Source organism: Cnephaeus nilssonii (assembly GCF_951640355.1).
Source record: "Cnephaeus nilssonii genome assembly, chromosome: 3".
Classification (NCBI taxonomy): Eukaryota; Metazoa; Chordata; class Mammalia; order Chiroptera; family Vespertilionidae; genus Cnephaeus; species Cnephaeus nilssonii.
This window is the reverse complement of record NC_137074.1, coordinates 49,651,821-49,678,715: the sequence shown is the minus strand read 5'-3', so window position 1 is coordinate 49,678,715 and position 26,895 is coordinate 49,651,821. Positions and strand designations below refer to the sequence as shown.

Here is a 26,895-nt window from a genome sequence, read left to right as displayed (position 1 = left end):
ATTAATGTATAATATGTTAAGTTGAATAAGCTGTTATCCAGGAAAGTTAATTACCTAGGCAGGGCAAAGGTAAAGGATACTTTAGTGACTAATTAAGGTGTCTATACAGGGGTGGCGTGGGCATTCTCATTTTTGAGGCGCTTAAGTCTATCTTATTTGGCAACCTATTCAGAAAAGGGCAGAAGGCTGGTTTCATAATCCTTAAGTCAGGTTCCTTCTCCATCTAAAGACATTGGGGTTCTTGAGATGGAAACTCTCCCATAGAGATGTACTCTCCCAGGACACAGCCCTTAAAATCAGATGGAGGAAGACTCCCTTCTCCTAGATTGCTCTTGGCAAGCCCAGCCAGCTCCCCAAGGGCGTGGAGGTAGAGAATGAATACATCCACACCTCGAACGTCAGCCTGATCACAGATTGGCAAGTGGCATAGGCGCGCAGACCTCTGTCATTTATTTTTCTTTCCACTGGGTGCGCTGTCCCTTTAAATGGGGACGCTGGTGCTGGCTCCCTAACACGCGAGCCGGCAGCTTGTTGATTTCAGAGCTGGTGAATTTCACATTGTTTCCACTTCACTTTCCTCGCCCCGAGGGAGGCTCGGTTGGCGCTCGGGCCGCGGTCGCCGCTGCCAGCGAGGACCAGGGGAGGGCAAGGACCTGCAGGACCAGGGCCGGCGCGGGGCGCGGGAGAGGGTGTCGGGGCCACACGCGCACTCGCGCTGCAGTCCAGCTCCTTCCGAAGCCGGGACGCCCGGAGCGCACGGAGCCGGGACCGCCCGCCTAGGCGCCCGCCCTCCAGCCCGCCCACGGTCCCGGCCGCAGCCAGGGAGCCGGCGAGGGGAGGAGGCCCAGGGGGCGGGGTGGGGGGCGGGGGTGGGTGCCGCTGCCGCCGCGGAGCTGCTGCTCGGCGCGTTTTGCATGAAGATGGCGGCTCCCACCGCCAGCAAGGCAGCCTCCCTGGGCTGCAACAACAAGCCGACGTTCCCGGAGCTGGATTTCAGGTCCGGCGCTCGGGTGGAGGAATTGAACAAACTCATCCAAGAATTCACGAAGCACGACCAGCGGGAATACGACGACCAGAGAGCGCTGGAGATCCACACAGCCAAGGATTTCATCTTTTCCATGCTGGGTAAGGAGGCAAAAGGGGGAGGTGTGGATGCGTGTGACGGCAAGCGGGGCAGAGCACCCTTTCCCCCTTCTCGCGCTCTCTTTCCTTCTTGGTTTCCTGCCCAGAGCCGGGCGCCTGGGCTGTAACCCATCTCTGTTCCGCCTCTCCTCTTTCTCCGCTGCCAGCAAAGCTGCCTTATCTCCTCACCTTACTCTACTTTGCAACCGGGTGCCTTTTCCCCCCAGTTCACTGGCTCTTTTGTTAATTTCTCACCGGCTAGGACTGATGGGCAGGTGAAGTGTTCCTGGAGAAAGGTATCACTGGTGGGGGAAGCCCCTGGAAGCTGCGCGGTTCAGGTTGAGACGCGGCGGCGCCTTTCAATGAAGGGATTTGACTCCGGAGGTTCGGACCCGCGCCGAGCCTTGGGTCAGCTCCCGAGCTTGGGACCTGGGGATAGCTTGGGACGTGGGGTTAGCTTGGGGCATGGGGGTAGCTTGGGGCTCTGGCTCGGCGCGCGAGCGACAAGTTGCTTCTCTGGTCCTGCGGCGGGGCGCTGTCCTGCCAAGCCCTGGGCAGCCAAACTTGTTGGGTGTTCCCTAGTAACCCGCCGAAGTAGGCTGGGCGCCCGGAGTTGTGGCAACTTGGATTTGCAAAGCGACTGCCCTTGGAATCGGTCGGAAGCATTTCCGGTGCTTCCCTAGGGTTCTGGCGGAGCTAGGAATGGCTAGTTCCCTCCCCCAGGGAGCGCCAGCCCCTCCTCTTTTGTGCTGTCAGTGAGCTGGCCCAGAGAGGTGCCCTGAGATTCGAACCCGGGAGACGGGGGGGGGGGGGGGGTGGGGGGGGGGGAGAGGGGAGGGAGGGGGTGGTTAAAGATTGCCGCCCGCTGCTACCCCTTAACCAGGCACCTACGGGTCCTTAAACTGATTGTTGAATGGTGAGTGGAAGCAAATAATAGAGCCTGGCCTGGGAGACGGAGCCCCCCTCCTCAGGTGTCCCGTCGTTGGGATTATTGCTGCGGATCTTTAGTAGGAGTGTCCGCTGCCGGGAGCCTCCCTCGTAACCTGCGGCTCCACCAGCGCCGCCCTGGCCCGCACGCAGTCTGTGGCCTGGCGGGTAACGTCCCGCCGAACTGGGATCCCAAGTGTGGCGCTGCTCTAACGCGTGTCTCTCTCTGTGCTCTCTACACATACCTCCTCAGCCAATTTCCCAGGCAGTGGAAAATTTGATTGAAGAGGGAGACGGAGCTTTTGCCTTTCTCCTGCCATCTCCTTGCATTTCTGCCGGCTGTCTGTTGCTGGTTCTGTCCTGGGGTACCTTTTTCCTTCTCGGTTTTCTTCCTCCCCACAGCGCAAGTCGGGGGGGTAATACACATTGAACGTGTGGACTCCTATAGTAGGGATGCGTTCAGAAGTTGGATAGAGCGTGTTAAAACTTGGGGCTGCATTTTACCTTTTGGTCCCCACTCCCCACGTGTATCATAGATGGTGTGTGGGGTTGAAAAGCTCTCTGTTGACATATTCAACCATTCGGCTCTTTAGATGAATATGTTTTTTATTTCTTAAAACCACACTCTTACATGTGGGAGTGAGCTTCCAGAGGAGAGCTTACAAAGCTACCGGATCTGAAAACCAGCACAGTGATTGTCGGGAGGGTGGGGACACACCGAGTGGGTTCAGAGCAGTTATTTAAGTTGCTTAATGATGGTCTTTCTCTTTGACATAAATAATGCACGTCTGCCACTGTGTTGTTATAGCCCCTGCATCAGTTCTGATGTCTCCTGCCCTAGGTCCTTCACTAGAAAGAGATGCTGGATCACCAGCAGTCAGGATAGTCTTGAAACAGAAAATGGGAGAATGTGGGGAGGGGTAAGTTTAAAGGCCTATCACCGTGGTCGGCAAACTGCGGCTCGCAAGCCACATGTGGCTCTTTGGCCCCTTGAGCGTGGCTCTTCCACAAAATACCACGGCCTGGGCGAGTCTATTTTGAAGAAGTGGCGTTAGAAGAAGTGTAAGTTTAAAAAATTTGGCTCTCAAAAGAAATTTCAATCGTTGTACTGCTGATATTGGGCTCTGTTGACTAATGAGTTTGCCGACCACTGGCCCCCTAGCACATTAGGAACCTCTGTGTTAACCCCACAGCTGATACACTGATTTAGCAAAGCCTTTACCCAGGGATGTCTAATTCCCGGGTGCTTAATGGCATGCGTGGCATTGTGTTAACAGGTGAACTAAATTATCTTCTATTCCTTTTTACCCACTTGACCTTGCAAAAGGCATCTTTCTTGTTCCCTAGGGATTTGATAGTTCCACCTGCAGGAGACAAAAATCAGGAGAGTGTGTCATATAAGCCTTTTGCCCCTCTGGACACTGGAAGGCAGATGGCCAAATGAGCTTGCCTGTGTGTGGTGCTGCATTCATTTGTGAGTTCCTTGCTTTCCCTTAATGAGGTGCTGGCTGCTCTAGACCACTGAAGGTTTGGAGACAGCAAGGGTCCCTGTGTGGATTTACTTTGTCTAAAGCGGATTTTCGCTTGGCTGAAAAACCAAAATCTCTTTTTGTGCACTTTGTTTCACTTGCCACTGCCTTGAGTCTTTCATGAATATGCGAATGAGGTGTCTTAATGACCCTCAGCTTGTTAAGGTGCCACTGGGTGGCACCAGGCCTTTTTTTTTCTTGGAGATTTTTTTGGGGGGGGGAGGGGTGAGTCCTCTTGGCTTTGTTCTGCCTTTGAGCTGTACCTGAGGATTGTCAGCAGCTTAAAGACTTCATCCCCTCACACGGAATGAAATGGCAGAGCGAGCCTCTTTAAAGGAGCTGTGGGTGAGCTTTCTCAGCTTTTCGGCAGTTGCAGTCACTCTTGAGCCACTCTTATGTATGATGGTTAGCCCCGACTACAGCCCCCCAGCTTCCCAAACCTTCCAAACCTTTTTTTTCCTTTCTAGTTTGGAGACAACTATATGCAGAAGAGCAAAGTGGTGGTAGACATTTGTCATAATCAGCGACCTTTCAGCAGCAGCAAACTCCACTGCCCTGTCCAAGCTGGGCTGTGCATCGACTGTGGAGTTGATCTGAACCTGCTGGTGGTCGCTGTGTTCTCCGTGGCCTGTCCTGACAGTCTCCGTTTGTGGAGAGATTCTGATTCTTTGAGGGGCAGGTGTTATCTGGAATCAGCTAGACTCCTTCTTTCTCTACACCTTGGTCTTTGAGGAACGTGATTGCTGTTATTGTCTGGTTAATATTTGAGAGCCCAGATTGTGCGAGAGGCTGGCCGTGCATAATACACACCATTTATCAAAATTCAGGGAAATTGCCAGAGTTCATTAATGTTTTAATAATATTTAGTATTTGCATAATGTCTCTGCCAGCTCCTTTGTTATCTTCATCCTCTGGTGAGGCTGGTTGGAGACTGGTTGTATCCCCATTGAACAGATGCAGAAGTTAGAGAAGCCAGGAGGGAGACAAGCGGTCACTTGGATTGCCTACACTCTCAATGAATGGTCAGTACCATGGCATGGTTGTTAGAGTAGCTATAAGTGACTGCTTGCCTTCTCGATGCCAGAAACTTCACACAACCTTAGGAGTAATGTTGAAATTTACTGGGGTTAAGAATCACCCAGAGCCCTATGGCTAATAAATGGTAGAGATGGTGCTAAAACATATATCAGCCTGACTGTGACATGTTCCTCTCTTACTTGAGACTATTCATAATAGATGCATTCAGACCAGAGGAAGGTCTTTGTTTAAAAATCATTACTGCCTCTTCTTTCGGATTTTGTTTCCGATTTCAGCTGTAAATTTTAGGATGATCCACGCAGCATCGAAGGTGATTTCTAAAGCCATCTGAGTTGAAGTATTTTATTCAACAATAAAATTACTTGTTTGAATTTCTGGTTATGAAAATGATGGCCATTACAATAAAATATTAAAATCTGTGCCAATTCCACTTTGCCTCTTGCTGGCTGAGCAGTCTTAGTTCTTTCACCTACTAAACATGGATAACAATACATCATTTCAGAATTATGTGTGAATGTGAAGTTACTTTGTAAACTGAAAAGGAATGTATACATGATTTACATGTTTATTTCAAGAAATGGGCATTATTAGGAAATCTAGTGAGCTTAATCTAGAATTATAACTGCAGTTTGCTATCAGAAAAACTATGGAGTACGAGTAGAGGCAGCCTAGGAGAATATAAGCCCTGGCTGTAGAGGGCATGACTAATTCTAACATGCATTGCCACTTGTTAAGCTCATACTGTGTGCCCACCGTTGTGCTAGTAGCTACTTTGCATAAATCCATTAGTTCATATAATTACTTCCAACAGCTTTGTAAGGATAAAAATTATCATGCCTGTTTTGGAGGTGAAACAGGTGAATGAAATATTATCTCCTTTTTTAAGATGAGACGCTGTGGTTCAAAGAGGTCTACTTCTTATGCCAAGATCATACAGAGTTTGAATTTGAACCCAAATTCTCATGTTCCTTCCACTGTAGTAGTAGTCAGTCTCCATGGCTTTTGGTTCAGACAACTAAAAAAGCCCCATTCCTTGGGGGAATGAAGTACTCAGTAGCTTACTTAGTCTATAGGAGCAGGGAAGGTGTCTCTTTGTCTACCTAGTTCTTTCCCTCTCTTACTTTCATGCATTTAACAAATATTTACTGAATGTTATACTGCCTACAAGCAGTATACAGGGTCCTGAGGACAAAATACTGAGCCAAAACGTTGAGAATTTGATATGGGTCTTTGGAGACCCTTCTCTCTTTTCTGGCCATCAACTCGAGGAAAATAGTTTTCCTGGCTCTTGTCTTTTTTCAGGCCCATAAATACCACATGCCCACTTCTGAGTTCCAAACTTACGGTGTGGTACTTGGAGCGCTGCCAGACCTACCATATATTTAGACACCTTTTGTATTTTCAGAGTAGGGCATTTTTGAAGCCCTGTCTTTCCAGTGTTTGAATGCGACTTTTCTCTTAATTCACTCAGCAATATTTATTTATTGAGGGAATTTATTTCGAATCATTGCTTCATGGGCCTCCAAGTCTTGACAAGTTCCTTAGAGTTCAAATCGCTAATGTGCTGTGTTTGTACAAGATCATCTGTGAAGTCTGTTCCACCTCTGACAACAATATGTATCTAGGGCAGGGAGGTGCCTCAGAACATTTATTTTTGCTGCTAGTTTGGGTTGCTTTCGATTCCCCTCCATAGCTCTGGGCAGTTGCTGTTCTTTGTCCTTGACAGAAGAGTCTAGAATTGTTGATGACCCTGGTCTTCCCTTGACCTCCTTGTTGTGTCACCCGTTGGATAATGCATTGCTCTAGATTAGACTGGGACCCTTTTGTATTCACAGAAATGTGAAATTCCCTCTTGTCAAACTGAGAACTCATTATTGAATGTTAGCTCTTTAGACCAGCGGTCACCAACCTGTCAGCGACCGCTGCCCCAAAGGTTTCCTTAAACCAGTTGTCGCCAACCTTTTGGACCTCATGAACCACCAGTGACCCGCAGACCACCGGTTGGCGACCGCTGCTTTAGACCAAGCATGTCAAACTCATGGCCCACGGGTTGCATGCCTCATTTATTTGGCCCGTTAGCCTTTGAGTTTGACATGCTTGCTTTAGACTCTCCTGGAGCTTTTTAACAATTCGGGATCTCTGGTCCCACATCAGATCCATTGAATCAGAATCCCTAGCGATTCCCAAACTGGCTGGTCAGCGCTCTGACACCCTGTCTGTGTTAGGCCTGATGTTGTGCATTGCCCATTCAATAGAGCTGCTCCTAGCACAGTGAGCATGATCCCAGCTGACTTTTGAGAATCAGGCTGCTAAGCCTAATGAGCAGATATGTGTGCTGGCTCCTGGAACTGGAGTTCTTGTACCTGGGACAGAGGTGGGTGGGGAGGCATAGAGATTGAGATAATTGGAGTATACCCTGTATCAGAGGTTGTAATAGGTGTTTACATCACTGTATTATTTAATTATCGCCATAATGCTTAGAAGTAAAGAATTACATGGAACCATAGGAATGAAAAAATTCAGGAGTTTCCTAAGTTAACTGCAAGTAATGGCACAGCTGAGACAGGCTGATGGAAACCCTTGCTTTTAACAATGACACTAGTATTCTTGCTCTCAGGAGTGGCAGGAGACCTGGATTCTAGCCCCAACTCTCCCAATTACTTGCTGTGTGACTTTGGGCAAGTCACTTAACAAACTCTGGGCCTCAATTTCCGAATATGTAAGTTGGGGCTAATAATTACAGTCATGTGTCACTTAACAACGGCATCTGTTCTGAGAAATGCATCATGGTTGGGTGATTTCGTCTTCATGTGAACATCATAGACTATACTTACAAGAAATCTAGATGGTATAGCCTACTACACACCTAGGCTATATGGAATAGCCTGTGGCTTCTAGGCTATAAATCTGTATAGTATATTATTGTATTAAATACTGTAGGCAATTGTAGTGCTATAGTACTTGTGTATCTAGATATACCTAAACATAGAAGAGGTACAGTAAAATACGATATAAAATATGGTCCTCCTGAATAGGGCCCTTACTATGAATGGAGCTTACAAGACAGGATGTTGCTCGGAGTGAGTCAGTGAGTGAGTGGTAAGTGAATGTGAAGGCCAAGGACATTACTGTACACTACTGTAGGCTTTATCAACACCCTACACGAGCATGACTGCAAACACATGAGTAATGAAAATGCATTGCACTAACATGTAAGGACAGCTATGATGTCACTGGGTGGTATAGGAATTTTTCAGCTCCATTATAACTTATGGGACCACCATTGACTTAAACGTTCTTATGTAGCGCATGCCGACCTATCTCATGCATGCAGGTACATTAAATTCTGAATCTGAAAACTTTTGTGCAGTACAACAAAGGACATTTCTAAGGTCTAGTCCCAGGCTCTGTTTTGTACTGTGTGGTGTTTGTTACCCTGAATAAAGTCTCCTAACCTCTTTTTGGGCCTCTTTTTGCCCATTTTTCAATTATAGAAAGTACAAAAATGAAAGTAAAATCACTTCCAAATTTTAATTACGTTAATATTTGATGTACATTTTTCTAGACATCTGTGTTTATAAACACCCTTACACCCACTCATTCTTATGTGCATAAGGTTTTACATAACATATTCATATTGGATGTGTGCTTTTTTGGTCAATTTATGACTATGCTGTCATCCACAACACTTTTAAAAAGAAGCTATAACTTGAAACCTACGGAAAGATGTTTTCCTAGCTTCTCTCATTCCTCTTTTATTCCAAAAGAAGACATTGTTCTGGAACTTAGAGCACATTCTGTGATTTAATAATTGAGGATTGTGAATCTTTGTATTGGTGACATCTGAAGGTTTTACTGGCTTTTCAATGTCATCTTTCCTATCTGTGTTTTTACATGCTCTGCATGGTCACAAAACCTATTTTTCACTTTCTTCCTTTGCTTAGGCTGTTTTCTCTATCAGGATTTCTTAACCTGGATCCATGGAAACAAGAGCATAAACTCTGTGAACTTGAATGGGAAAACGCTGCATCTTTATTTTTTATGAACCTCTAACTGAAATATAGCATTTCCTTCCATTATAAAAGTAGGTAACAAACCATCGAAGTACCTATGTTTTTTTGCTTTTGCTGCTTACAGAAACACAATACTTTCACATTAAAGCTGTTACTATGATTTGATATCTCAAATGATTTATTGCTGCTTTGAAATTATGGTGGTTATTACACTTGCTATTGGATTTTATTTACTGCATTCATAAAGAATCACATGGTACTCTCACAAATTTATTTTTTAAATGCATTTTGTGTTTCACTTCTATTTTTTTTGAAGTCCTGTGTAATTTTATCACATTCATTTAAATACACTTATTTTATGCAGGGGTTCATTGGCTTTTCCAGTCTGTCAAGACCCGTCACAGAGGCAGTTAAGTCTCAGCTTCCAAAGACGGCCTACTGACACCTTATCTCTGCTTTGTTTTTCTCCTCCCAGTTCAAATGCCACTTGATTTATAAGATTTCCTCTGTCTCTCTGAGTGGAAAATAATTTACCTTTCCTCTGTTTTCCTAATGCCTGGACCCCATTTATATCTTGCAGCACATTCTTTCCCATGGCCTAGGTTAAAGAATCCCTGGCTCATTGATCTTTGCGGCACCCATTGGGGTCATGTACATAGTAGGTACTCACAGAGTGTAAAGTGACTTGATTCACTTTAAAAAAGAGCTCTTCTGTGTCAAGCTTATTTCAGGCTCTGTTTAAGGAATGAGCACTCTCTGACATTGTCTCTTTATGATTTTCCCTTTCTGTTAAGCCATGCTATCTCATCTGTGCTGGGGTCAAGAGAATCTTAATCTGATCTTATGTAGTAGCGGACTTTTTTTCTGCATTCCAAGAATAATGCCCTTAAACTTACCGTAGGGCAATTTAAGAAATGTCCCAAGTGATTACTGTAGTTTGTTGACTGAGAGCAGTAACTAGTAACCTGGGGCAATGTCCCTTTCTTATAGACCCTGACTTTTCTACCATGCGCATATAGGGTACTTGTGGATCTCCTACATGCCTACATGTGAGGCCTTACAGAAACCGTATAAGTCATCTTTCCCATGGAGGTGTTCCATGTGCTTACCAGTCCACTTGCAAGTGTTCAGTTGCCTACTCTGGAACCCAAATTGTAATGATACTTCATTATTATAAACTACTATTACTTGACCTCAATAACTCACCTTTGTTCAGTGCTTTACAGATTACAATACATATTCACATCTGGTATGGCATGGTATCATTCTTTGGACAGGCCTTTGAGAAAGGTTGTATATGAACTATGAACCCACATTTCGGATGGGATTAGTTCTGAGACTGAGAGGTGATGTGACTTAGTTGGAGATTGTAGAGCAAATTATAGCATTGGACTCCACCAGATCTGAGTGTCTTCTGCGGCAGCACACTGCCTGCCAAGAGCTTGTCGGCTTTTTTACCCTCGGCATCTTTCATGGGTTGCTGGGGTGTGTCTGTATTCTCAGACAAGGCCATGGGAGCAGCTTTCATTCCTCTCTGGGTTTTTCTGCCTGCCCCCTGAGCCGCTGGTATATAGCCCTTGAGACTGACAGATGGTGGAATGGGTAAGTACATGCCCTATAGGTATGCATTCTCCACATCTGATTGTTAGGCCCTGCCCAACTGGTTCTTAGAGTCCCTGTCAGTTTCACAGTGGACTTGGGTAAGCATTTGCCAGCTGAGTCATTTCTTTAAAGACAGTCTATAATTATGCTATTATGTGAGGCCCTCTCTTCAGGAAACAGCTCTCTGTTTTTTGTCCACTTAAGTGCCTTAAAATGAATTCCCTCTATACAAGATAAAGAGATAGATAACTAGGGCCAGTGCTGCTATGAATAAAGGTGGCATGGGCAGTTGTTGCTCAATTTGTTTATTTTTCATATTTTTTTTCCTCGATACAAGAAGCCATGATTACTATTTGTGAAATGAGTTAAATCAGTAGTGAGAGTTGGTGTAAGTCTTGTTTAGATTTTTGTCTCTTCTAACAATTATTTGAATATCTACAATATGCATAGAATGGCGTTAAGCACTCACTCTTTAATTCACATATTCATTCAACCTGTTGCAGTGCCTGTCATGTACTAGTGCAACCACTGTGCTACAATCTTACCTTATAATAGAGAAACATGCAAATTGACCGCACCTCCGCTATGCCCATGATTGGGCCAGCGGAGGCTGAGGGCGGGACTCCGGGTGGCCTGTCGACCGATGATAAAATCAAGATGGCGGTGCCCAGTGGCCACGCCCGAGCCGCTGCTCCCCGGGGGTGCCTAGGGTGATCGGCACCCCGGGGGGGCGTGGCCGCGCCCGTGCCCGCTCCCCGGGGGTGCCTGGGGTGATCGGCACCCCGGGGGGCGTGGCCGCGCCCCTGCTGCCGCTCCCCGGGGGTGCCTGGGGCGATCGGCACCCCGGGGGGGCGTGGCTGCGCCCGTGCTGCCGCTCCCTGGGGGTGCCTGGGGTGATAGGCACCCGGGGGGGCGTGGCCACGCCCGTGCAGCTGCTCCCCGGGGGTGCCTGGGGTGATCGGCACCCCGGGGGGCGTGGCCACACCCGTGCTGCCGCTCCCCGGGGGTGCCTGGGGCGATTGGCACCCCGGGGGGGCGTGGCCGCGCACGTGCCCGCTCCCGGGGGGTGCCTGGGGTGATAGGCACCCGGGGGGGCGTGGTCACGCCCGTGTAGCTGCTCCCCGGGGGTGCCTGGGGTGATCGGCACCCCGGGGGGTGTGGCATGGGGCGTGGCCGCTCCCCGGGGGTGTCTGGGGCGATCGGCACCCCGGGGGGGCCGTGGCATGGGGGCGTGGCCGCTCCCCGGGGGTGCCCGGGGCGATCGGCACCCCGGGGGGGCGTGGCCGCGCCCGTGCCTGCTCCCCGGGGGTGCCTGGGGTGATCGGCACCCTGGGGGGGGGCGTGGCCGCGCCCGTGCCCGCTCGCTGGGGGTGCCTGGGGTGATCGGCACCCCGGAGGGCGTGGCCGCGCCCATGCTGCCGCTCCCCGGGGGTGCCTGGGGCAATCGGCACCCTGGGGGGCGTGGCATGGGGGCGTGGCCGCTCCCCAGGGGTGCCTGGGGCGATGGGCACCCCCGGGGGGGCGTGGCATAGGGGCGTGGCCGCTCCCCAGGGGTGCCTGGGGCGATCGGCACCCCGGGGGGGCGTTGCCACGCCCCTGCCATTGCTCCCCGGGGGTGCCTGGAGCGATCGGCACCCCCTGGGGGCATGGCAAGGGGGCGTGGCCGCTCCCCGGGGGTGCCTGGGGCGATCGGCACCCCGGGGGGCGTGGCCACGCCCCTGCCATTGCTCCCCGGGGTTGCCTGGGGAGATTTGCACCCCGGGGGGGCGTGGCCGCGCCCGTGCCGCCGCTCCCCGGGGGTGCCTGGGGCAATCGGCACCCCAGGGGGCGTGGCATGGGGGCGTGGCCGCTCCCTGGGGTGCCTGGGGCTATCCGTGTGAGAGGGATGTCCAACTGCAGGTTTAGGCCCGATTCCACAGGGATCGGGCCTAAACCTGCAGTTGGACATCCCCCGAGGGGTCCCATATTAGAGAGGGTGCAAGCTGGGCTGAGGGACACCCTCCCCAGTGCACGAATTTCGTGCACCGGGCCTCTAGTTACAAGATAAGTGCGCAGAGTGGTGAATAAGAAAAGCAAAGTCACTATATCTATAGGACTTCTATTCTCTGGGGGAATTCAACAAGGTTTAAGCACACGAATAAATAGGGATGTGTGCTATGAAAAAACAAAGCACAGAGTGTTATGATGGAGGATATCTAGGTAGGAGGGAATGAAGACTGGTAGAGAAGACCTCTTTAAAGAGACATTGAAATGGAAGGCTAAGAAGGACCTGGCCATCTGAAGACTAGATATGGAAGAGTATTCCAGGTGGACAGGGCACCGTGTGCAAAGGTGCTGAGGTGGGCTTCTAGCTCTCAAGGCTGCTTGAATAATAGCAAGGCTGATTTGGCCTTCCAAGGAGGAATGGTCGATGTTCAGATTAGGCCCAAGGTGGAAGGAATGGGCTGCGTGCCTTGGAATGTAGTGACCTTGCAGGTGAAGGTTTTCCAGTTGGGGCCACCCTTTGGCTTGGCTTTTGTTCAGGGCTTTCAGGGGTTGGTGGGGAGGGAAGCAGAGTAGGAAGGTTGGGTTACAGGTCCTCAGAAGGCCCTTTGTAGTCATGTGATTCTCTGATTTCACCTGATTGTCCCAGGCTAGAAACAGTGAGTGCTATCTTAGATGATTTATGGGTCAAACAGCAGTTTTCATGGGACAATAATAAGCCTTTTATCTAGTTTTCTACGGTTTACAAAATACTTTTATATGAATAATCTAATTTTGACTTCTCTCAACAACCATATGAAGTAGATATTATTATTTTATCTATTTTAACATAGAGAAAAACTGATGGTTTCCAGAGAAGTTAAGGTCACGAAAGGGTTGAGGTAGGATCAAACTCAAGTCCTTCAATGGTTACCCCAAATTCTCTGTGTTATGCTAATTCTAAGAACCTTCTCCCCTTCCCACCTACTCTGTGCCTGGATGTGGAAGAAGGAGGATTTCTGGTCCGGAGAGAGGCAGGGAAGATCTGTAGGAAGAACCACCCCAATAGATTACAAGTCTGCACGTGTCTGTTGTTGGTATTCAACTTGTAAGCACTTTTCTAGGCTGCTTCAAGATCACCCTTTTAGCAGCCGCAGCTGTTCTTATAGCAGCTGCTTGTGTGGATTGTGATTAATAAAGGAGACGCAACAGTTTGTTCTTTAACTGTGCCCTTGGTGTGTGCAGCCTGTTGTCACACAGGCTATGGTTCTGATTTGGAATAAACAATCCTACTGGCATCAATGCCCGAGGGGCTCGTAGTCTGTTGTGAGAAGGCGTGGTTCATCCAGATAGGAGCCGGTGAGCCAAAGGCCCACCAGGGACTGGACAGTTAAGGAAAACGAGAGTGGTGGACAGCCCCTACTGGTTATTGGGTTCAGAGTCAAGGACACCTAGGAGTCGGGGGGAGGCGGGGGGTGGGGGGGTAGGCGGTGCGCTGGGGAATGAGATTACCTTTTACGTCTTTTTTTCTAAAAGGGGTCGCTGCTCTCAGTCCCTGCCAGCTGTTGCTTCACTGCAGTGGCGTTAAAACAGGTTGCCAGCCCCACTCCTGGAGTTTCTGATTGAACAGGTCTGGGATCCAAGAGTTTGTATTTCTACTGCGTCTCCAGGTGATGAGCTGCTCCTGGTCTGGAGCCCACACTTTCAGAACCATTGCTTAAAGGGGCCAGGACTGATAGAACTTGGGATGTTTTAAGAGACCTGATTAATCTGGATATTTATGGAAAAGCTCCAGATTTTTAAATACTTAGAGTAAAATCAAATCTTAAAGGAACACAATGTGGTATAAAACTACAGGTTAAACAGAACACTGTGGCTGTCAGTATTTCACCTCTGATCTGAATACTTTTAGGGCAACCTTGTACTGTCCGCTCTGGAAACCGAGGCCCAGAGAGGAGCTGTGGTTCGGTCCATACTAGTAAGCATACAGCTAGTTTAGGGAAGAATCATAACTGGAACCTAGGTTTCCTGTCTGTCTTACAAGTGTGTGTGAGCATGCGCACTGGTGTTAGTCCTAGCATACTGCCTCCCAAATAATTCCCTTTGAATAGAAAACTATGTAACTTTGAAAATAAAAGCCACACTAGGCACAGTTCTTACTTGTACTACATTATACTTTATGTATATCAACTGAATTAATCCTAACACCAACCTAATGAGGAAGGGTTATTCTTCCTATTCTTACTTACTGATGAGACTTCCAAAACACAGGGAAGTTAAGTAATTGGCCCAAGGCCACAGAGCTACTGGTAGAGTGAGGATTTGAACCCAGGAAGTCTAGGTTCAGGCAGAAAGCAGCAAACTACGAACCTTACTTTTTATCATTTAAAACAAATCCTTTTCCCCTGCAAAATGGAAGTCATTGATAGGACTGCAACACTTTTAATCCTGCTAGGAAATTTGGAAATTACTTGGGCAGAGTTCCTCCCCCCTCCATTTTACAGAAGTGGAAACTGAGGCCCAGAAAGGAAAGGGGATTTGAGCGTCCTGAACATTGATCTTGCTTTTGGGCTGGTGGAGATGAGGTAACTGCTTCCTGAGAAAGCTGCTTATACGTGAGACCATCCCCTCTGAAGAGTTTGCTCCCCAGGGAGGGTCCGCCTGGGTTTGAAAGGGGGGCAGTGCCTCTGAGCGGACTGTACTTCAAGGTAAGGAACATGCCCCCTGCTCCAGAGCCGCCTGTGTAGTTTGAAGTTCTCTGAAGTGCTGTAAGACAAAGCACGCTAAATAAACAACCCATGGGCACAGTGTATTTCTGGTCCGTGGTGTTTGCTTTTGTCTTGATTGTTCCTCGTCTCTCCCTTTGGTTCCTTTCTGTGAAGTGTGTGCTTTCCTCACACCTGCGCTGTTTCCACAGCTTTGAGGATCCTGATGAGTATTTTCATCTCTGAAAATATGGAAGTGTGGGCTGAGGACCCCGGGGCCAACCTGCGGTTGGAAGGAGCTGAAGCTCAGAGGGCTAGAGAGCTTCTGGGACCTGATGGAGAGCCAGCACTGCCTTCCCTCCCTGCTGCCTGTGGGAGAGCTCTCAGCCTGACCAGGAGTTAGAGCTGTAATAGGATTCAAAGCATTATAGAGGAGCTAAGCCATTGGGGATCTTCCTGAGATCAGTCCAGCCACCCATGATTTCACTGGTGGGGAAATTTAACCCCACAGTGGACGGTGACTTGCTGGAGGTCAGACTGATGGTGGTAAGGATGACTATGATCTTGGGAAACTCTTCCCCACTTTTTGCCAGGTATTGTTCCAATTGTGTTAGAATCATTAACTCATTTAATCTTCAGACAGTCCTGTGATGAGGGGGTTGTTACCATCCCTGCTTTAGAGATAAGGAAACTAGAGAGTAAGTCACTTGCTCAGGCTGGTGATAGAGGCTGGATTGAAACTTAGGCAGTCCAACTCTATCCCTTCTTGCACCTTTCCAAAACGGGATGAGGTGGGTGATTTTTCCTGAGCAGGATGCAAGGGTGATTTCTTTCCTGGGTTCTTGTCCAGATGGATTCGAAGAACGAAGCCACGGACAAAAGGTGGTATATGAAAAGGTGAATATTTATTGGAAACAAGTGCAGACTCCCACGTAGGGAGGGGGTCCCAAAGAGGGTGACCCACTAAAAGCTCCTTTTTCCTAAGGTTTATTAAGGCTGCATTTCTTTGTTTCTTAATGCTGCCTACCAGTTGGTAGAATATTAGCTTCAAAACTCAGACCCCACGTGGTGTCCCCTTCTTTTTCTCCCCCTCCAGTGGTAGAATTCTCTATCTCCTGTGAAAATATGTTTTCCTCTTTCTCCTATTTGTCAGCATTTCTCTATCCTCTGTGAAAGTTTGTTTCCTCTTTCTCCCCATACCCTGTGGCTTTTCCCTATCTTCTGTGAATGGTGTCTTCCTTTCCCCTTATCCCGCGGCACCTTTTGTTCTCTGGGAATGTATGCCTTTTGGCAGCTCCAAGCCCCCAGCCAACTATGCCCCCCTCCTCCATGGACCCCCCTAATTCCTAAAACTCCCTAAACCTGCCTGTTTTACCCCTAAAAACTCCTTTCAGTGAGTACCATTACAATGCCAGGCTCTGTGTTGGTTGCAGGCATATAAACATGAGGTGGTGCTAAACCTTGAGGGGGAGTTTGGAAGTGTGGGAATAGTGGGCAGGGTGGAAAAGATGGTGGTTTTACTGTCCTGGAAACCAGGTGGTTTTACTGTCCTGGAACCTTATGGCTCCTGGTCCTGAGTCTTTCCATTCCATCATTTGGCCTCAGCCGCCCTCAGAGAAAATATTCTCTGGATGATTGTGCTTTATGTTTATTGAAAGTACTTTGTATGGAATCATATCTTAGACACATCTCTTCATTTTGGAAGTAAGGAGGTGTGTCCTAGCTGCCTGATTGATTTAAGGCTATATAAAGGTCAGTTGGGCCCTTGATGCTAAGTAAATTAGGGCATTCTTAAGACGCTCAGGCTCTCTCCTCCACTCCTCCCCACCCCCAGGTGGGTTTCAGTCCAGATTTAGAATGTTTAATTAGAACATAGCTAATGTAGTCTACCATTGTGGGGAGAATGGGGATCAGATCTTCTTTCAGTGAAAGGCAGAGGCGAAAATGTACTCCTGAGAAAGTTACTTTGAAATCAAAACTTATAAATTGAATTGGGGCTTATGTGAACCAAGGGATCTGCTTCTTTAGTGCTGTAAGTGCCTACTTTTGAAAAGTGAATATTTGTTAAATAACCCTGTCCAGTTGCCCTGCTTTTTAAAAAATATATATTTTTATTGATTTCAGAGAGGAAGGAAGAGGGAGAGAGAGATAGAAACATCAATGATGAGAGAGAATAATCGATGGGCTGCCTCCTGCATGCCCCCATACTGGAGATCCAGCCCGCAACCCTAGCATGTTCTCTGACCGGGAATTGAATGATGACCTCCCGGTTCACAGGTCGACTCTCAACCACTGATCATCAGTTACCCTGCTTTTTAACGGCAGACGCTGGTACTTTGACTTGTGTTAAAGCATTGAAGCCCGTCGGCATCATGCTATGAAATCTGTTGCTGGGATGAAATAACTTCTGAGATCTTAGTGCTGCTCATGATTCAGAGGCTTGGAATTGGGATGCTCAGAGAGAAGCCTCATTTCCAACCTACTGACTTATGGTTTTCTTGCAATAAAATATCAGTGGGAATGGAAACATCTGGAATTGGCCAACCCATCTGAATAATGTAGAAAATCAAGGGAGGGAATTTTTAAAAATATATATATACAGTATATTTTTTTATTGATTTCAGAGAGAGAGAGAGAGGGAGAGAGGGATAGAAACATCAATGATGAGAGAATCATTGATCACCTGCCTCCTGCATGCCCCCTACTGGGGATTGAGCCTCCAGGCATGTGCCCTTGACCGGAATCGAACCTGGGACTTTTCAGTCTGCAGGCTGAAGCTCTATCCACTGAGCCAAACCAGCTAAGGCAAGGGAGGGAATTTTATAATCTCTGGTTCTTGAGGAACAGGATTGGTGGGAAACGATTTTACTAAGTATTTTTGTGTAATTCAAGACCAACCAACCCCTGTTCCTATTTCCTGAATCCCATTCTCTTCTCTGCTCAGACACCCCTATTAAGGATTACTCCTGCCCCTTCTCCTGCCATTTTTCCTTCATTATTGATTTCTTCCTAAACATTCACATATGCATTCTCCATACATTCCTTCAACAAAGACCTTGAAGAACCTCCTTGCAACAAGTCCTCTGCCAGGCAGTAGCAGCACAATGGGGTGCAAACCTTCATCTTGTTTGTGCAAATCTTAGAAGGAGATGGACAATGAAAAAAAAAAAAAAGTACAAATTGTTGCCTGGCTGGTGTAGCTCAGTAGTTGAGTGTCAACCCATGCATGAACCAGGAGGTCACAGTTCGATTCCTAGTCAGGGCATATGGCCAGGTTGTGGGCTCGATCCCCAGTGGGGGGCATTCAGGAGCAGCAGATCGATAACTCTCTCATCATTGATGTTTCTATCTCTTTTTCCCTCTCTCTTCCTTTCTCTGAAATCAATAAAAACATATATATATATTTTAAAAAAGTATAGATTATGATCAATGCCTTGAAGGAAAAACCAAAACAAGACAGAACACGGTGCTGAGTTTCTCATTCCTTCTCCAAATTGACACTGTTGACCATTCTCTTCTGAACTCTCCTCCCCTGGCTTCCATGGCAACATACTCGTCCTACTTTTCTTCTCTTCCTCAGTCTCCATGAAAAGGACTGACCTGTATTCTTTTTCTAGCCCTGATGACTGCTTCTGTCTCTTCTCTCCTTATGCTTTCTCCAATCTACCCTTTCACAGCAGCGTTTCTGCTGTTGCTCCCCAAACCTGTGTCCGTCTGGACCTCTCGACTACCTCTGTAACAGTTCCGCTTGGATGTCCCAAAGGTGCCCCAAATCAAGTGTCCAAAGGGAATCTGTGCTCCAAACGTGCTCCTCCTCAGCAGCCACACCACCATTCACAGAGTGCCCAAGACAGGAGCTTTGCAGTCATGCAGCTCTCCCCACCTTCCTATCCCAGTGCTGAAGAGGAACTGAGGTTTGTCAATTCTGCCTCTTTAGACTCTGTTTTCTTCTCTCCATTCCCACTGTCACCATCCAGGCCAGGCCACTGCCATCTAGTTCCTGGATTACTGCAATAATCTTCTCATTGGGTTTTCTGCTTCCAATCTTGCATCTGTTCAACCCATTCTCCATGCTTAGTCATCTTTGAAATATGCCTAAACCCTCTGGGGCAGCCCATCCTTCTTCACAGGAAGTTTAAACTCCTTAGCCTATTTTACTAGGCCTTCAAAGACCCAGCAATTCCTGCTCACTCTGTCCTGCCACTGTTCAGTTTTACCATGTTTCTTGCCTACCTTCTATGAGATAGGTGCCATATGAGGTACTGACATTGCCTAAACATTCTGAACACGATTACAAGGCCTCAGTGCTCTGACTCCTGTGGCCTCTTCAGCCTCAACTCAAACCTCACAGTCCCTCACTCTCCTGGTTTCAGCCACACTGGCCTTTCAGTTCGTTGGAAATACCACATCCCCTCCCACTGAGGCCTTTTGCTGGAATGTCCCATCCCTCCTACCACAGTCCACACACTTTACTAACTTCTACTTACTCATAGGATCTCAGCTCAGTCAGATCAATATTTCTTAAAGAGGCCTTTCAGGCTGGCACAGAACAGGTCAGTTTTTCCCAAGTGGGCATCTTGGCTTCACAGGTTTCTTAGTTGCACTGATCAGTTCTGAATTTGTCATTATTTGTGACTGATGTCTAACATGTCCCGTTCCCATAAAAAAATCAGTTATAGTCTATCATGTATCTGTTTTTTGTTGTTGTTGTTGTTTTTTTTTTACTTGCCTGAAATGTGATTATTTAATAAATATTTGGGAGGGGCTCAATGAATATGGCTGATATTGTTGGTTATTTTGCTTTTGTTCTTCAACTTAACAGTTAGGTGGTGTATAGTTTATGATGATGGCCATGTGTGTGCTGAGTTTTAAGTTTATACATTAGTGTGTTCAGGGGGCTTCTTTTCCTTTCCTAGTTTCCCACATCTGCATCATTTAATCAAGGAATTATAAAAATGTGGACTTTAGAAGTTGTCTAGTCCAACCCTTTCCAACCTTTTCTAAATATAAGGAACTCAAATGATAGTGGTTATATTTTTACTGTCAGTTCAGTGGGAAAAAAATGAGTAGTTATACAAAGCTACTATGAATTTAGTTAATCATGTAAGTGACTTTGAATTTTTTCATAATAGCACCTACATATATTTGAAAAATAGTAGTCTGCATTCACGAGAGACAATGCATGGTGGGCATATGGACTTTTAGCATCAATAACTCCATGCCCCTGGGATCTCTGTCAGGGACCAGCCTTCGATTTGGGTCTTTGCTACATCTACATTAGATTTACTAGTAGAACTGGTTACCATGAGCTCCATTTCTTCTGTACATGCATTTGATTTGACCAGCATGGTGTTTTTAAAAATTTAGAGCAAACATTTCAAAAAGTTGGGAGATTTTTCACAACACCAGATTTCCAGCTTAAAATGTTAGCAGAACTAGGCCTTACTTCCTGTATGGCCCAAATCACCTGGTCTTGAACAGCAGCTACCTCTTTTACAAATGCCACACTTTCTTAAGTTTGTCACAGTCCTCACTCAGCTCTGTTGTTACACAGCAAGTTGCTGGTAGGAAAGGTAACAGGCAACTTAACGACTTCACCTCTGAGTGGGTGAGACCTCCTGTCCATCTCTCAGAAGCTTGTGAGTAGAAACCTGGGTCCTTGTATTCTTGCTGTTACTGACCAGCGTGGGGACCTTGGACAAGCTATGTAACTTCTCTGAGCCTCAGTTTTGTCATCTGTCACCAACTTGTAATAAATACCTTCTGGCCCCCAGAGAGGTGTTTGATCTGTTGCGGGAAAATTATATAGAATGGAACATGCTTGCTATTAACTATCCCATCTTCTCTTTCCTTATCTTGTCTGTTTCTCATGGAGGGGATTTATTATTTTTTGTTGCACCCTAATGTTCCTTTAAGAAATACCAGAGGAGAGCTATTGGTTCTCCCTCGCTTTCCCTTCCCACCATTTCTTACTCATTATCTGGAGGCAGCTCTGCTCCCTTCATCCCATGTCCTCTGTTTCTGTGGGGATCCCACAACCATATGCAAGCTCCTGCAATGATACCCAAGACCCCCCCAAAGTTGAATTCTGAATATCAAAGACTTGTAGCTGCAATATTGCCTGTTGAGATACTCAGTAGTTAGCCAATTTGGTGTTGCAAAGGTCCATGAAATGCTAACAGGACACCAGGCCAGCGTTCTGTAGGCAAAATATTTGGTTCTGCGTAAATTTATTGTTTGAGAGGAACAATACCAGTGCTTTTGTCCTTCTGAAGAGGGAAGGGAGGGCAGGCATCAGTGCCATAAATAGGAAATACACAGGCGTGTCTGTCTCAGAGGTGACGGAAGCAGGGTGGGGCAGTGGGAAGAAGGAATGTGGACTTTGGAATCAGGCAGATCTTAGCCTGTGAGGGGATAGCTGTGGGACCTTGGGCAAGCTGTCCTTTCTGAGCCTGTTTTGTCTTTAATAAAACAGGGATAAAACATATCAGGGAGCTTCATGGTGAAGGTGGCAGTTCTGGAAAAGCTACTGGGGATGCGACCGGTGCTAAATTAAAATCCCATTTGTGATAAAAAAAAAAATAGATGTGTTTCATCTTTTAATTGTATACTCTGCTTTAGTTTTTAAAGATTTTGATGAGAATGCCAACTTCATGGGATTGTTTTAAGGATTAAATTAGTGGGTGTGTAGTATATTAAATGAGCAACATAGTACATGAAACTGCCCTCTCCCATGTTTTTCTGAAAATCTTTTTTTTTTTTTTTAACCTCCTTGAAATAGGCTTAGTGGGCCAGCTGGTGAACAAAGAAGTGGGTAAAAAGTTATCTGACTAATGGTCATAATGATCTAGTGTCTAGTGTGATTCTTTGTTCAAACACATTGGCTCAACATTTTCTTGTGTAGGTAGAATGGAGCTGCTACTGATTTTATTTTTCCCATTTTGTTTTGTAAATAAATGAAAGCTAGATTTTCCAGGAAACGGAACAGATATTTCTTCTACCTTAATAGTTTCCCAGCCATTTCAGAAAAGTGTAGGATTGACCAAGCAGGATGGTTACCCAGTCATTCTGTAAACCCAGCTCAAGGGGCCTGCAGGAGGGGACAGAGCCTCCCCACTACCCCCTCCACAGTGATGGGCTACATGATTGAAAACCTCTTCTCTGGCTAGAGTAATTGATATTTATACTAATACTTGTCACTTAGAAAGAGGGAGATAATTTAGGGAGACCTGACTTGGAAATGATGGTAGTGTGTATTCAGGTGTGGGAGAATGTGGAATTCCCACTCTGAAATCTGATGTGGTGTTAAAGATTATACCAATTCTTGCCCTAGCCAGTTTGGCTCAGTGGATAGAGCATTGGCCCTGAAGGGTCCTGGGTTTGATTCTGTGATCAAGGGCAATTACCTCCGTTACAGGCTCCATTCCTTGGCCTGGTTGGGGTGTGTGTGGGAGGCAACCAATCCATGTGTCTCTCTTCCTCCCTTTCACTCTCTCTAAAAATCAATGGAAAAATAGCCTTGGGTGAGGATTAACAACAAATAAGATCATACCAATACTCTGAAGAATTTAGGGTGGGCTGGAGATTGGGCACCTGCTGTTGAAATGAAGGAGGTGGGCCCCAGACCAGAGTAAAGGTATTAAGAAGACACTCTGCTCTTCCAGGGCTCTTGAGAAGTGGAGGCCATGGAAAGTTAGTTCCCTAACAGCCCCCACCCACCACCCAGTTCCCTTGATTTCTTGTTTCTGTAGGACTCAGTGACTGGCGGGTTGTGTAGAGGGCATTGGTGAGCTTGATGATGAGTTGGATACCAAAAAGAATCTTGGAAAGACTGAGAAGAGCTTGGAAACGTGTTCTAAGATGCTAGACAAAGAAGAGATTTCTTATCAATGCTTATATTTCTTCTCACTCTACCTTTTCTATTGTGATTGGGTGAGAACAAGCCTAAGGAATCTTTCCCTGGAGGACTGGCTGCCCTGAGAGATGGGTGCATTGCTATTAAGAATGCTTGTTCCCATTGCTCTGGTGGGAGATGGAAGGATGAGGTGCTGGGTGGAGAGAAGACGGCGTCTTAAAGATGGAGTGTTGGAACTTTTATCAGGAATAGAAGTGGAAGCTCTAACAACACTAAAAAAAAAAAAAAAAAAAAAAAAAAAATAGACTATCCTTGTAGACCATGGGCAAAAGTTTGTAAGATTCTGGCAGCTTTTAGATGTTCTTGGGTTTGTTGCTCCAGTTACCTGTTGCCTCTCTGTTGTGATGAGAGGTAGAGATCTCCAAGATGAAAAAGGCCCTGTATTTGTCTTCAGAGGGCTCAGGTAGAAGGCTGGGCAGGCAAGAAAGTTGGGGGAGACTATGCTCTATTCAAAACTCAGTTGGGGAGGAAAGAGCCTGGGCATGGGGAATGCCTGGGCTGGGCCCTGAGAGATTGTCAGGGGATCCTGCCTCAACAAGACTAAGAATTGTTAGGGATGTTTCCCAGGTCTTTCAGGAAATGGATTATTGTCCTATAATGGGCATTTGAGACCCTATTACATCATCTTCAGCAAGTTACTTCCCCTCTCCAGCCTTCACTTTCCCCTTCTGTCAAATGAGGAAATTGGGCTGTCTTACTCTATGATTTTAGGATTCCATAAGTAGAGTCATCTTGCTCTTACTGATATCAAAACTTGCATCAAATTGCTATACCTTTGAAATTCCTGGGGTAGATATGGAGATTTGCTGCTGATTGGTTTGGGGGCTGTTATTTTTCGAAGGAATGTCTGGAGAGCAGTTTCTGGTCTCATTTGAGGAAGTTATGGTGTCAGGTCATGAGATACAACATGTGGGGAAGCTCAGATCCCCTCCTATGGTTTTCAGCAGGATGACTCATTAAGCTCCAGGGGAGTTTGGCTCAGGCTAGGAGGTTGGTAACCTGGCCCCTGCTGCTACTGGTGGTGCAGAAGCTCAGGGCTGCCCACTCAGCTGCTGTGACTGCTCCGTGGAAGGCACTGAGAGGGCCCCAAGCCATGTACACCAACAGTGACAGCCAAATATTTTTGTGCAAATTAAATAGCACACCAAATAGGAAATGCATCTTAATCTTCTTTAAATACTTACTGCTCATTTGCCAAGGTTCTAAGTAATGCAATTTCAAAGGTTCAGAGGCGTCTAATACAATTTCCTCCCCTCGGTACATAATTCTATGCCAATTGTGTAACTATTAGAACCATTAGGGAATTATAGAGTTACTTTCTGCTTTTCAGTTGCTGTAACATAGCCCCGAGTCAGCCTGTACTGGCCATATTAATAAGCAATGACTGAAAATTAATAAGAATTCAGTAGACTCCTAACTTAAGATTTTTCTGAGACTTTCTACCTAGAGTTTATGGGCTGCTACTGCAGGCAGGTAGGCTGATACATGGGGATGTGCTTTGGGTTAGATGTTCAGAGACTTAGTTACTAAATTTGCATTTATAAAATGGGGACAGAACTATCTGAACTCCCAGTCAGTGGCGTTGTTGCAGGCAGCAGGAAGAGCACCAGGTGTTAGACCAGGGGTATCAGACTGGACCTGGGTTCAGCAACCTCAGTACTTGAGTTCTGGCTAAGAAACAATTCAAGACCCAAACTATAAGAGAACATCTATCTATATATATAAAAGCCTAAGTGACTGTACGACCAGTCGACCAGACACTAGGACATGCACTGACCACCATGGGACAGACGCTCAACGCATAGAATCGGGCTCCCTCCTGTCTGGATCAGCCCGAAACCGGCTATCCGACATCCCCTGAGGGGTCCTGGATTACGAGAGGGTGCAGGTCAGGCTGAGGGACCCCACTAGTGCATGAATTCGTGTACCAGGCCTCTAGTTTATTTATAAAATCACAGAGGTAGAAAGAGTGATTTGTAGAAGAAACTGGCTTAAGAAACAAGGTATAGAGGTAAAGGAAGGGCCCTTGGAGCTTGGGAGTGAGGAAGCTAATGGTAACTGCTGCTACTAATAAAAGAATTAACATTTCTTGTTTGCATACTAGGTGCCAGGTACTGTGTTAAATAACGCCCATTTAGGAACTCATTTGGTGGCATGCTAGCCCTGGAAAGGAAGCTCTTAGAAATATCCTGCACTTGGGAACTCTTGTCATCTCCCCTTTCTCACAGTCCATTTGCAAATACTTGCCTTTTGCTTTTCTCCTGCCCATTTGGAAACAGCCGAAGTCGGTGCCTCTAGAGATGCTTATTCTCCCTCTTTCAGTAATTATGCTAATCCAGCTGTTACATACTGACTGTCTGAAGCCTGAATTTGTCTTGTAGACCTGTCATATTTGGCCTTGGTTGTATTAAAAACACATGCAATTGAATCTAATCAGCCCTGAACTTTTGCACATCAGTAGCAGCAGGGGCCAGGTTACCAACCTCCTAGTCTGAGCCAATTCTTAGCAACATCTAAGAATTCAGGTGACTATTAGAAAAACTGGATATATGCTTTCTTATGGAAACTGTGGCAATATGGATCTGCTTACTCACATACCAGCATCAAACTACTACTCCCTATAGACAAGAATGATCTTCAATTTTCCTCCCAATATCTTTTTCTCCATTTCCTTTGTAACTACCATACTGAGATCGCTCGGAGCGAATACTCTTTGTAAGATAGATAAAGAAATAAATTTTGGGATAGAGAATAAATTCTGTGTGTATATGTTGAATTCAAGTTGGTGGTTTAAGAAATAGGCTTAGTTTGGTAACAGAATATTGGTATTTGTGAAGTAACTTGTTCTCATGGTACTTTTTGCATAGGTGGGCATATTATCTTTTTTAAAAATATATATTTTTATTGATTTGAGAGAGGAAGGAAGAGGGAGAGAAAGATAGAAACATCAATGATGAGAGGGAATCATTGGTCAGCTGCCTCCTGCACACCCCCTACTGGGGATCGAGCCCACAACCTGGCATGTGCCCTTAACTAGAATCAAACCTGGGACCCTTCAGTCCACAGGCCGATGCTCTAGCCACTGAGCCAAACCAGCTAGGACAGGTGGGCATGTTATCTTAATCTGTTATGCTTGGAAGAAGGGCTATACCCTGCTACTTGAAGGTTTGTGACTTGTCAGAAGTTAAAAGGTGACATACTTAGATCTACTCTTGATAAAATTATTTTTATTGTACTATTCAGTATAAGGGAATATGAGGAAACAATATTTTATTTAAAACAAATGATAGCCCAGCTGGTGTGGCTCAGTGGTTGAGTGTCAACCTATGAACCAGGAGGTCATGGTTCCATTCCCAGTCAGGGCACATGCCTAGGTTGTGGGCTCAATCCCCAGTAGGGGGTGTGCAGGAGACAACTGATCAATGATTTTCTCTCATCATTGATGTTTCTATCTTTCTCCCTCCCCCTTCTTCTCTGAAATAAAATAAAAATACATTAAAAAAAACAAATTATGATTTGATGAGTTAAGTGAGATAATGTATATGAAAGCACTTTGTGTATTATTGGGTATTGAATCAATAAGTTATTGGAGATGTTTTGAGAGCATTACCACCTTATCTTCATTTCAAGCTGAGACTTTTTTATATCTTTTCTTTCTGTTTCTCTGTACCTGGCTGGACAAGCCACTTACCCTCTCTGAGCTTTTTTCATATCCTATATAATAAAGAGCTAATATGCAAATGGTCTTCATGCCCTCACGCCATAACAGCTCAGACACTACATTGGGGAGAGAGGAATGGGGACCAGCCAGGCACAAATGAGCTCGTGAGAGAGGAATGGGGACCAGCCAGCGACTGCTGGCTTCCAACTGCTCACCTGCCTGCCTACCTGATTGCCCCTAACCTCTTCTGCCTGCCAACCTGATCACCCCCTAACCACTCCCCTGCCAGCCTGATCCATGCCTAACTGCTTCCCTGCCGGCCCAATCGCCCCAACTGCCCTCCCCTGCTGGCCTTGTTGCCCCCAACTGCCCTCCCCTGCTGGCCATCTTGTGGCAGCCATCTTGTGACCACATGGGGGTG

General features: G+C 46.4%; 1 protein-coding gene across 1 annotated transcript in view; it reads left to right on the top strand.

Moving 5' to 3' along the window:
- The first annotated feature begins 450 nt into the window (after positions 1-450).
- The window catches only part of MB21D2 (Mab-21 domain containing 2), a 115,244-nt gene continuing 88,799 nt past the window's right edge, over positions 451-26,895 (top strand). The window contains exon 1 of the mRNA XM_079766404.1: positions 451-1,125. Coding sequence (XP_079622530.1) covers positions 915-1,125 — 211 coding nt within the window. The 5' untranslated portion in view covers positions 451-914. The remainder of the gene's footprint in view (positions 1,126-26,895) is intronic.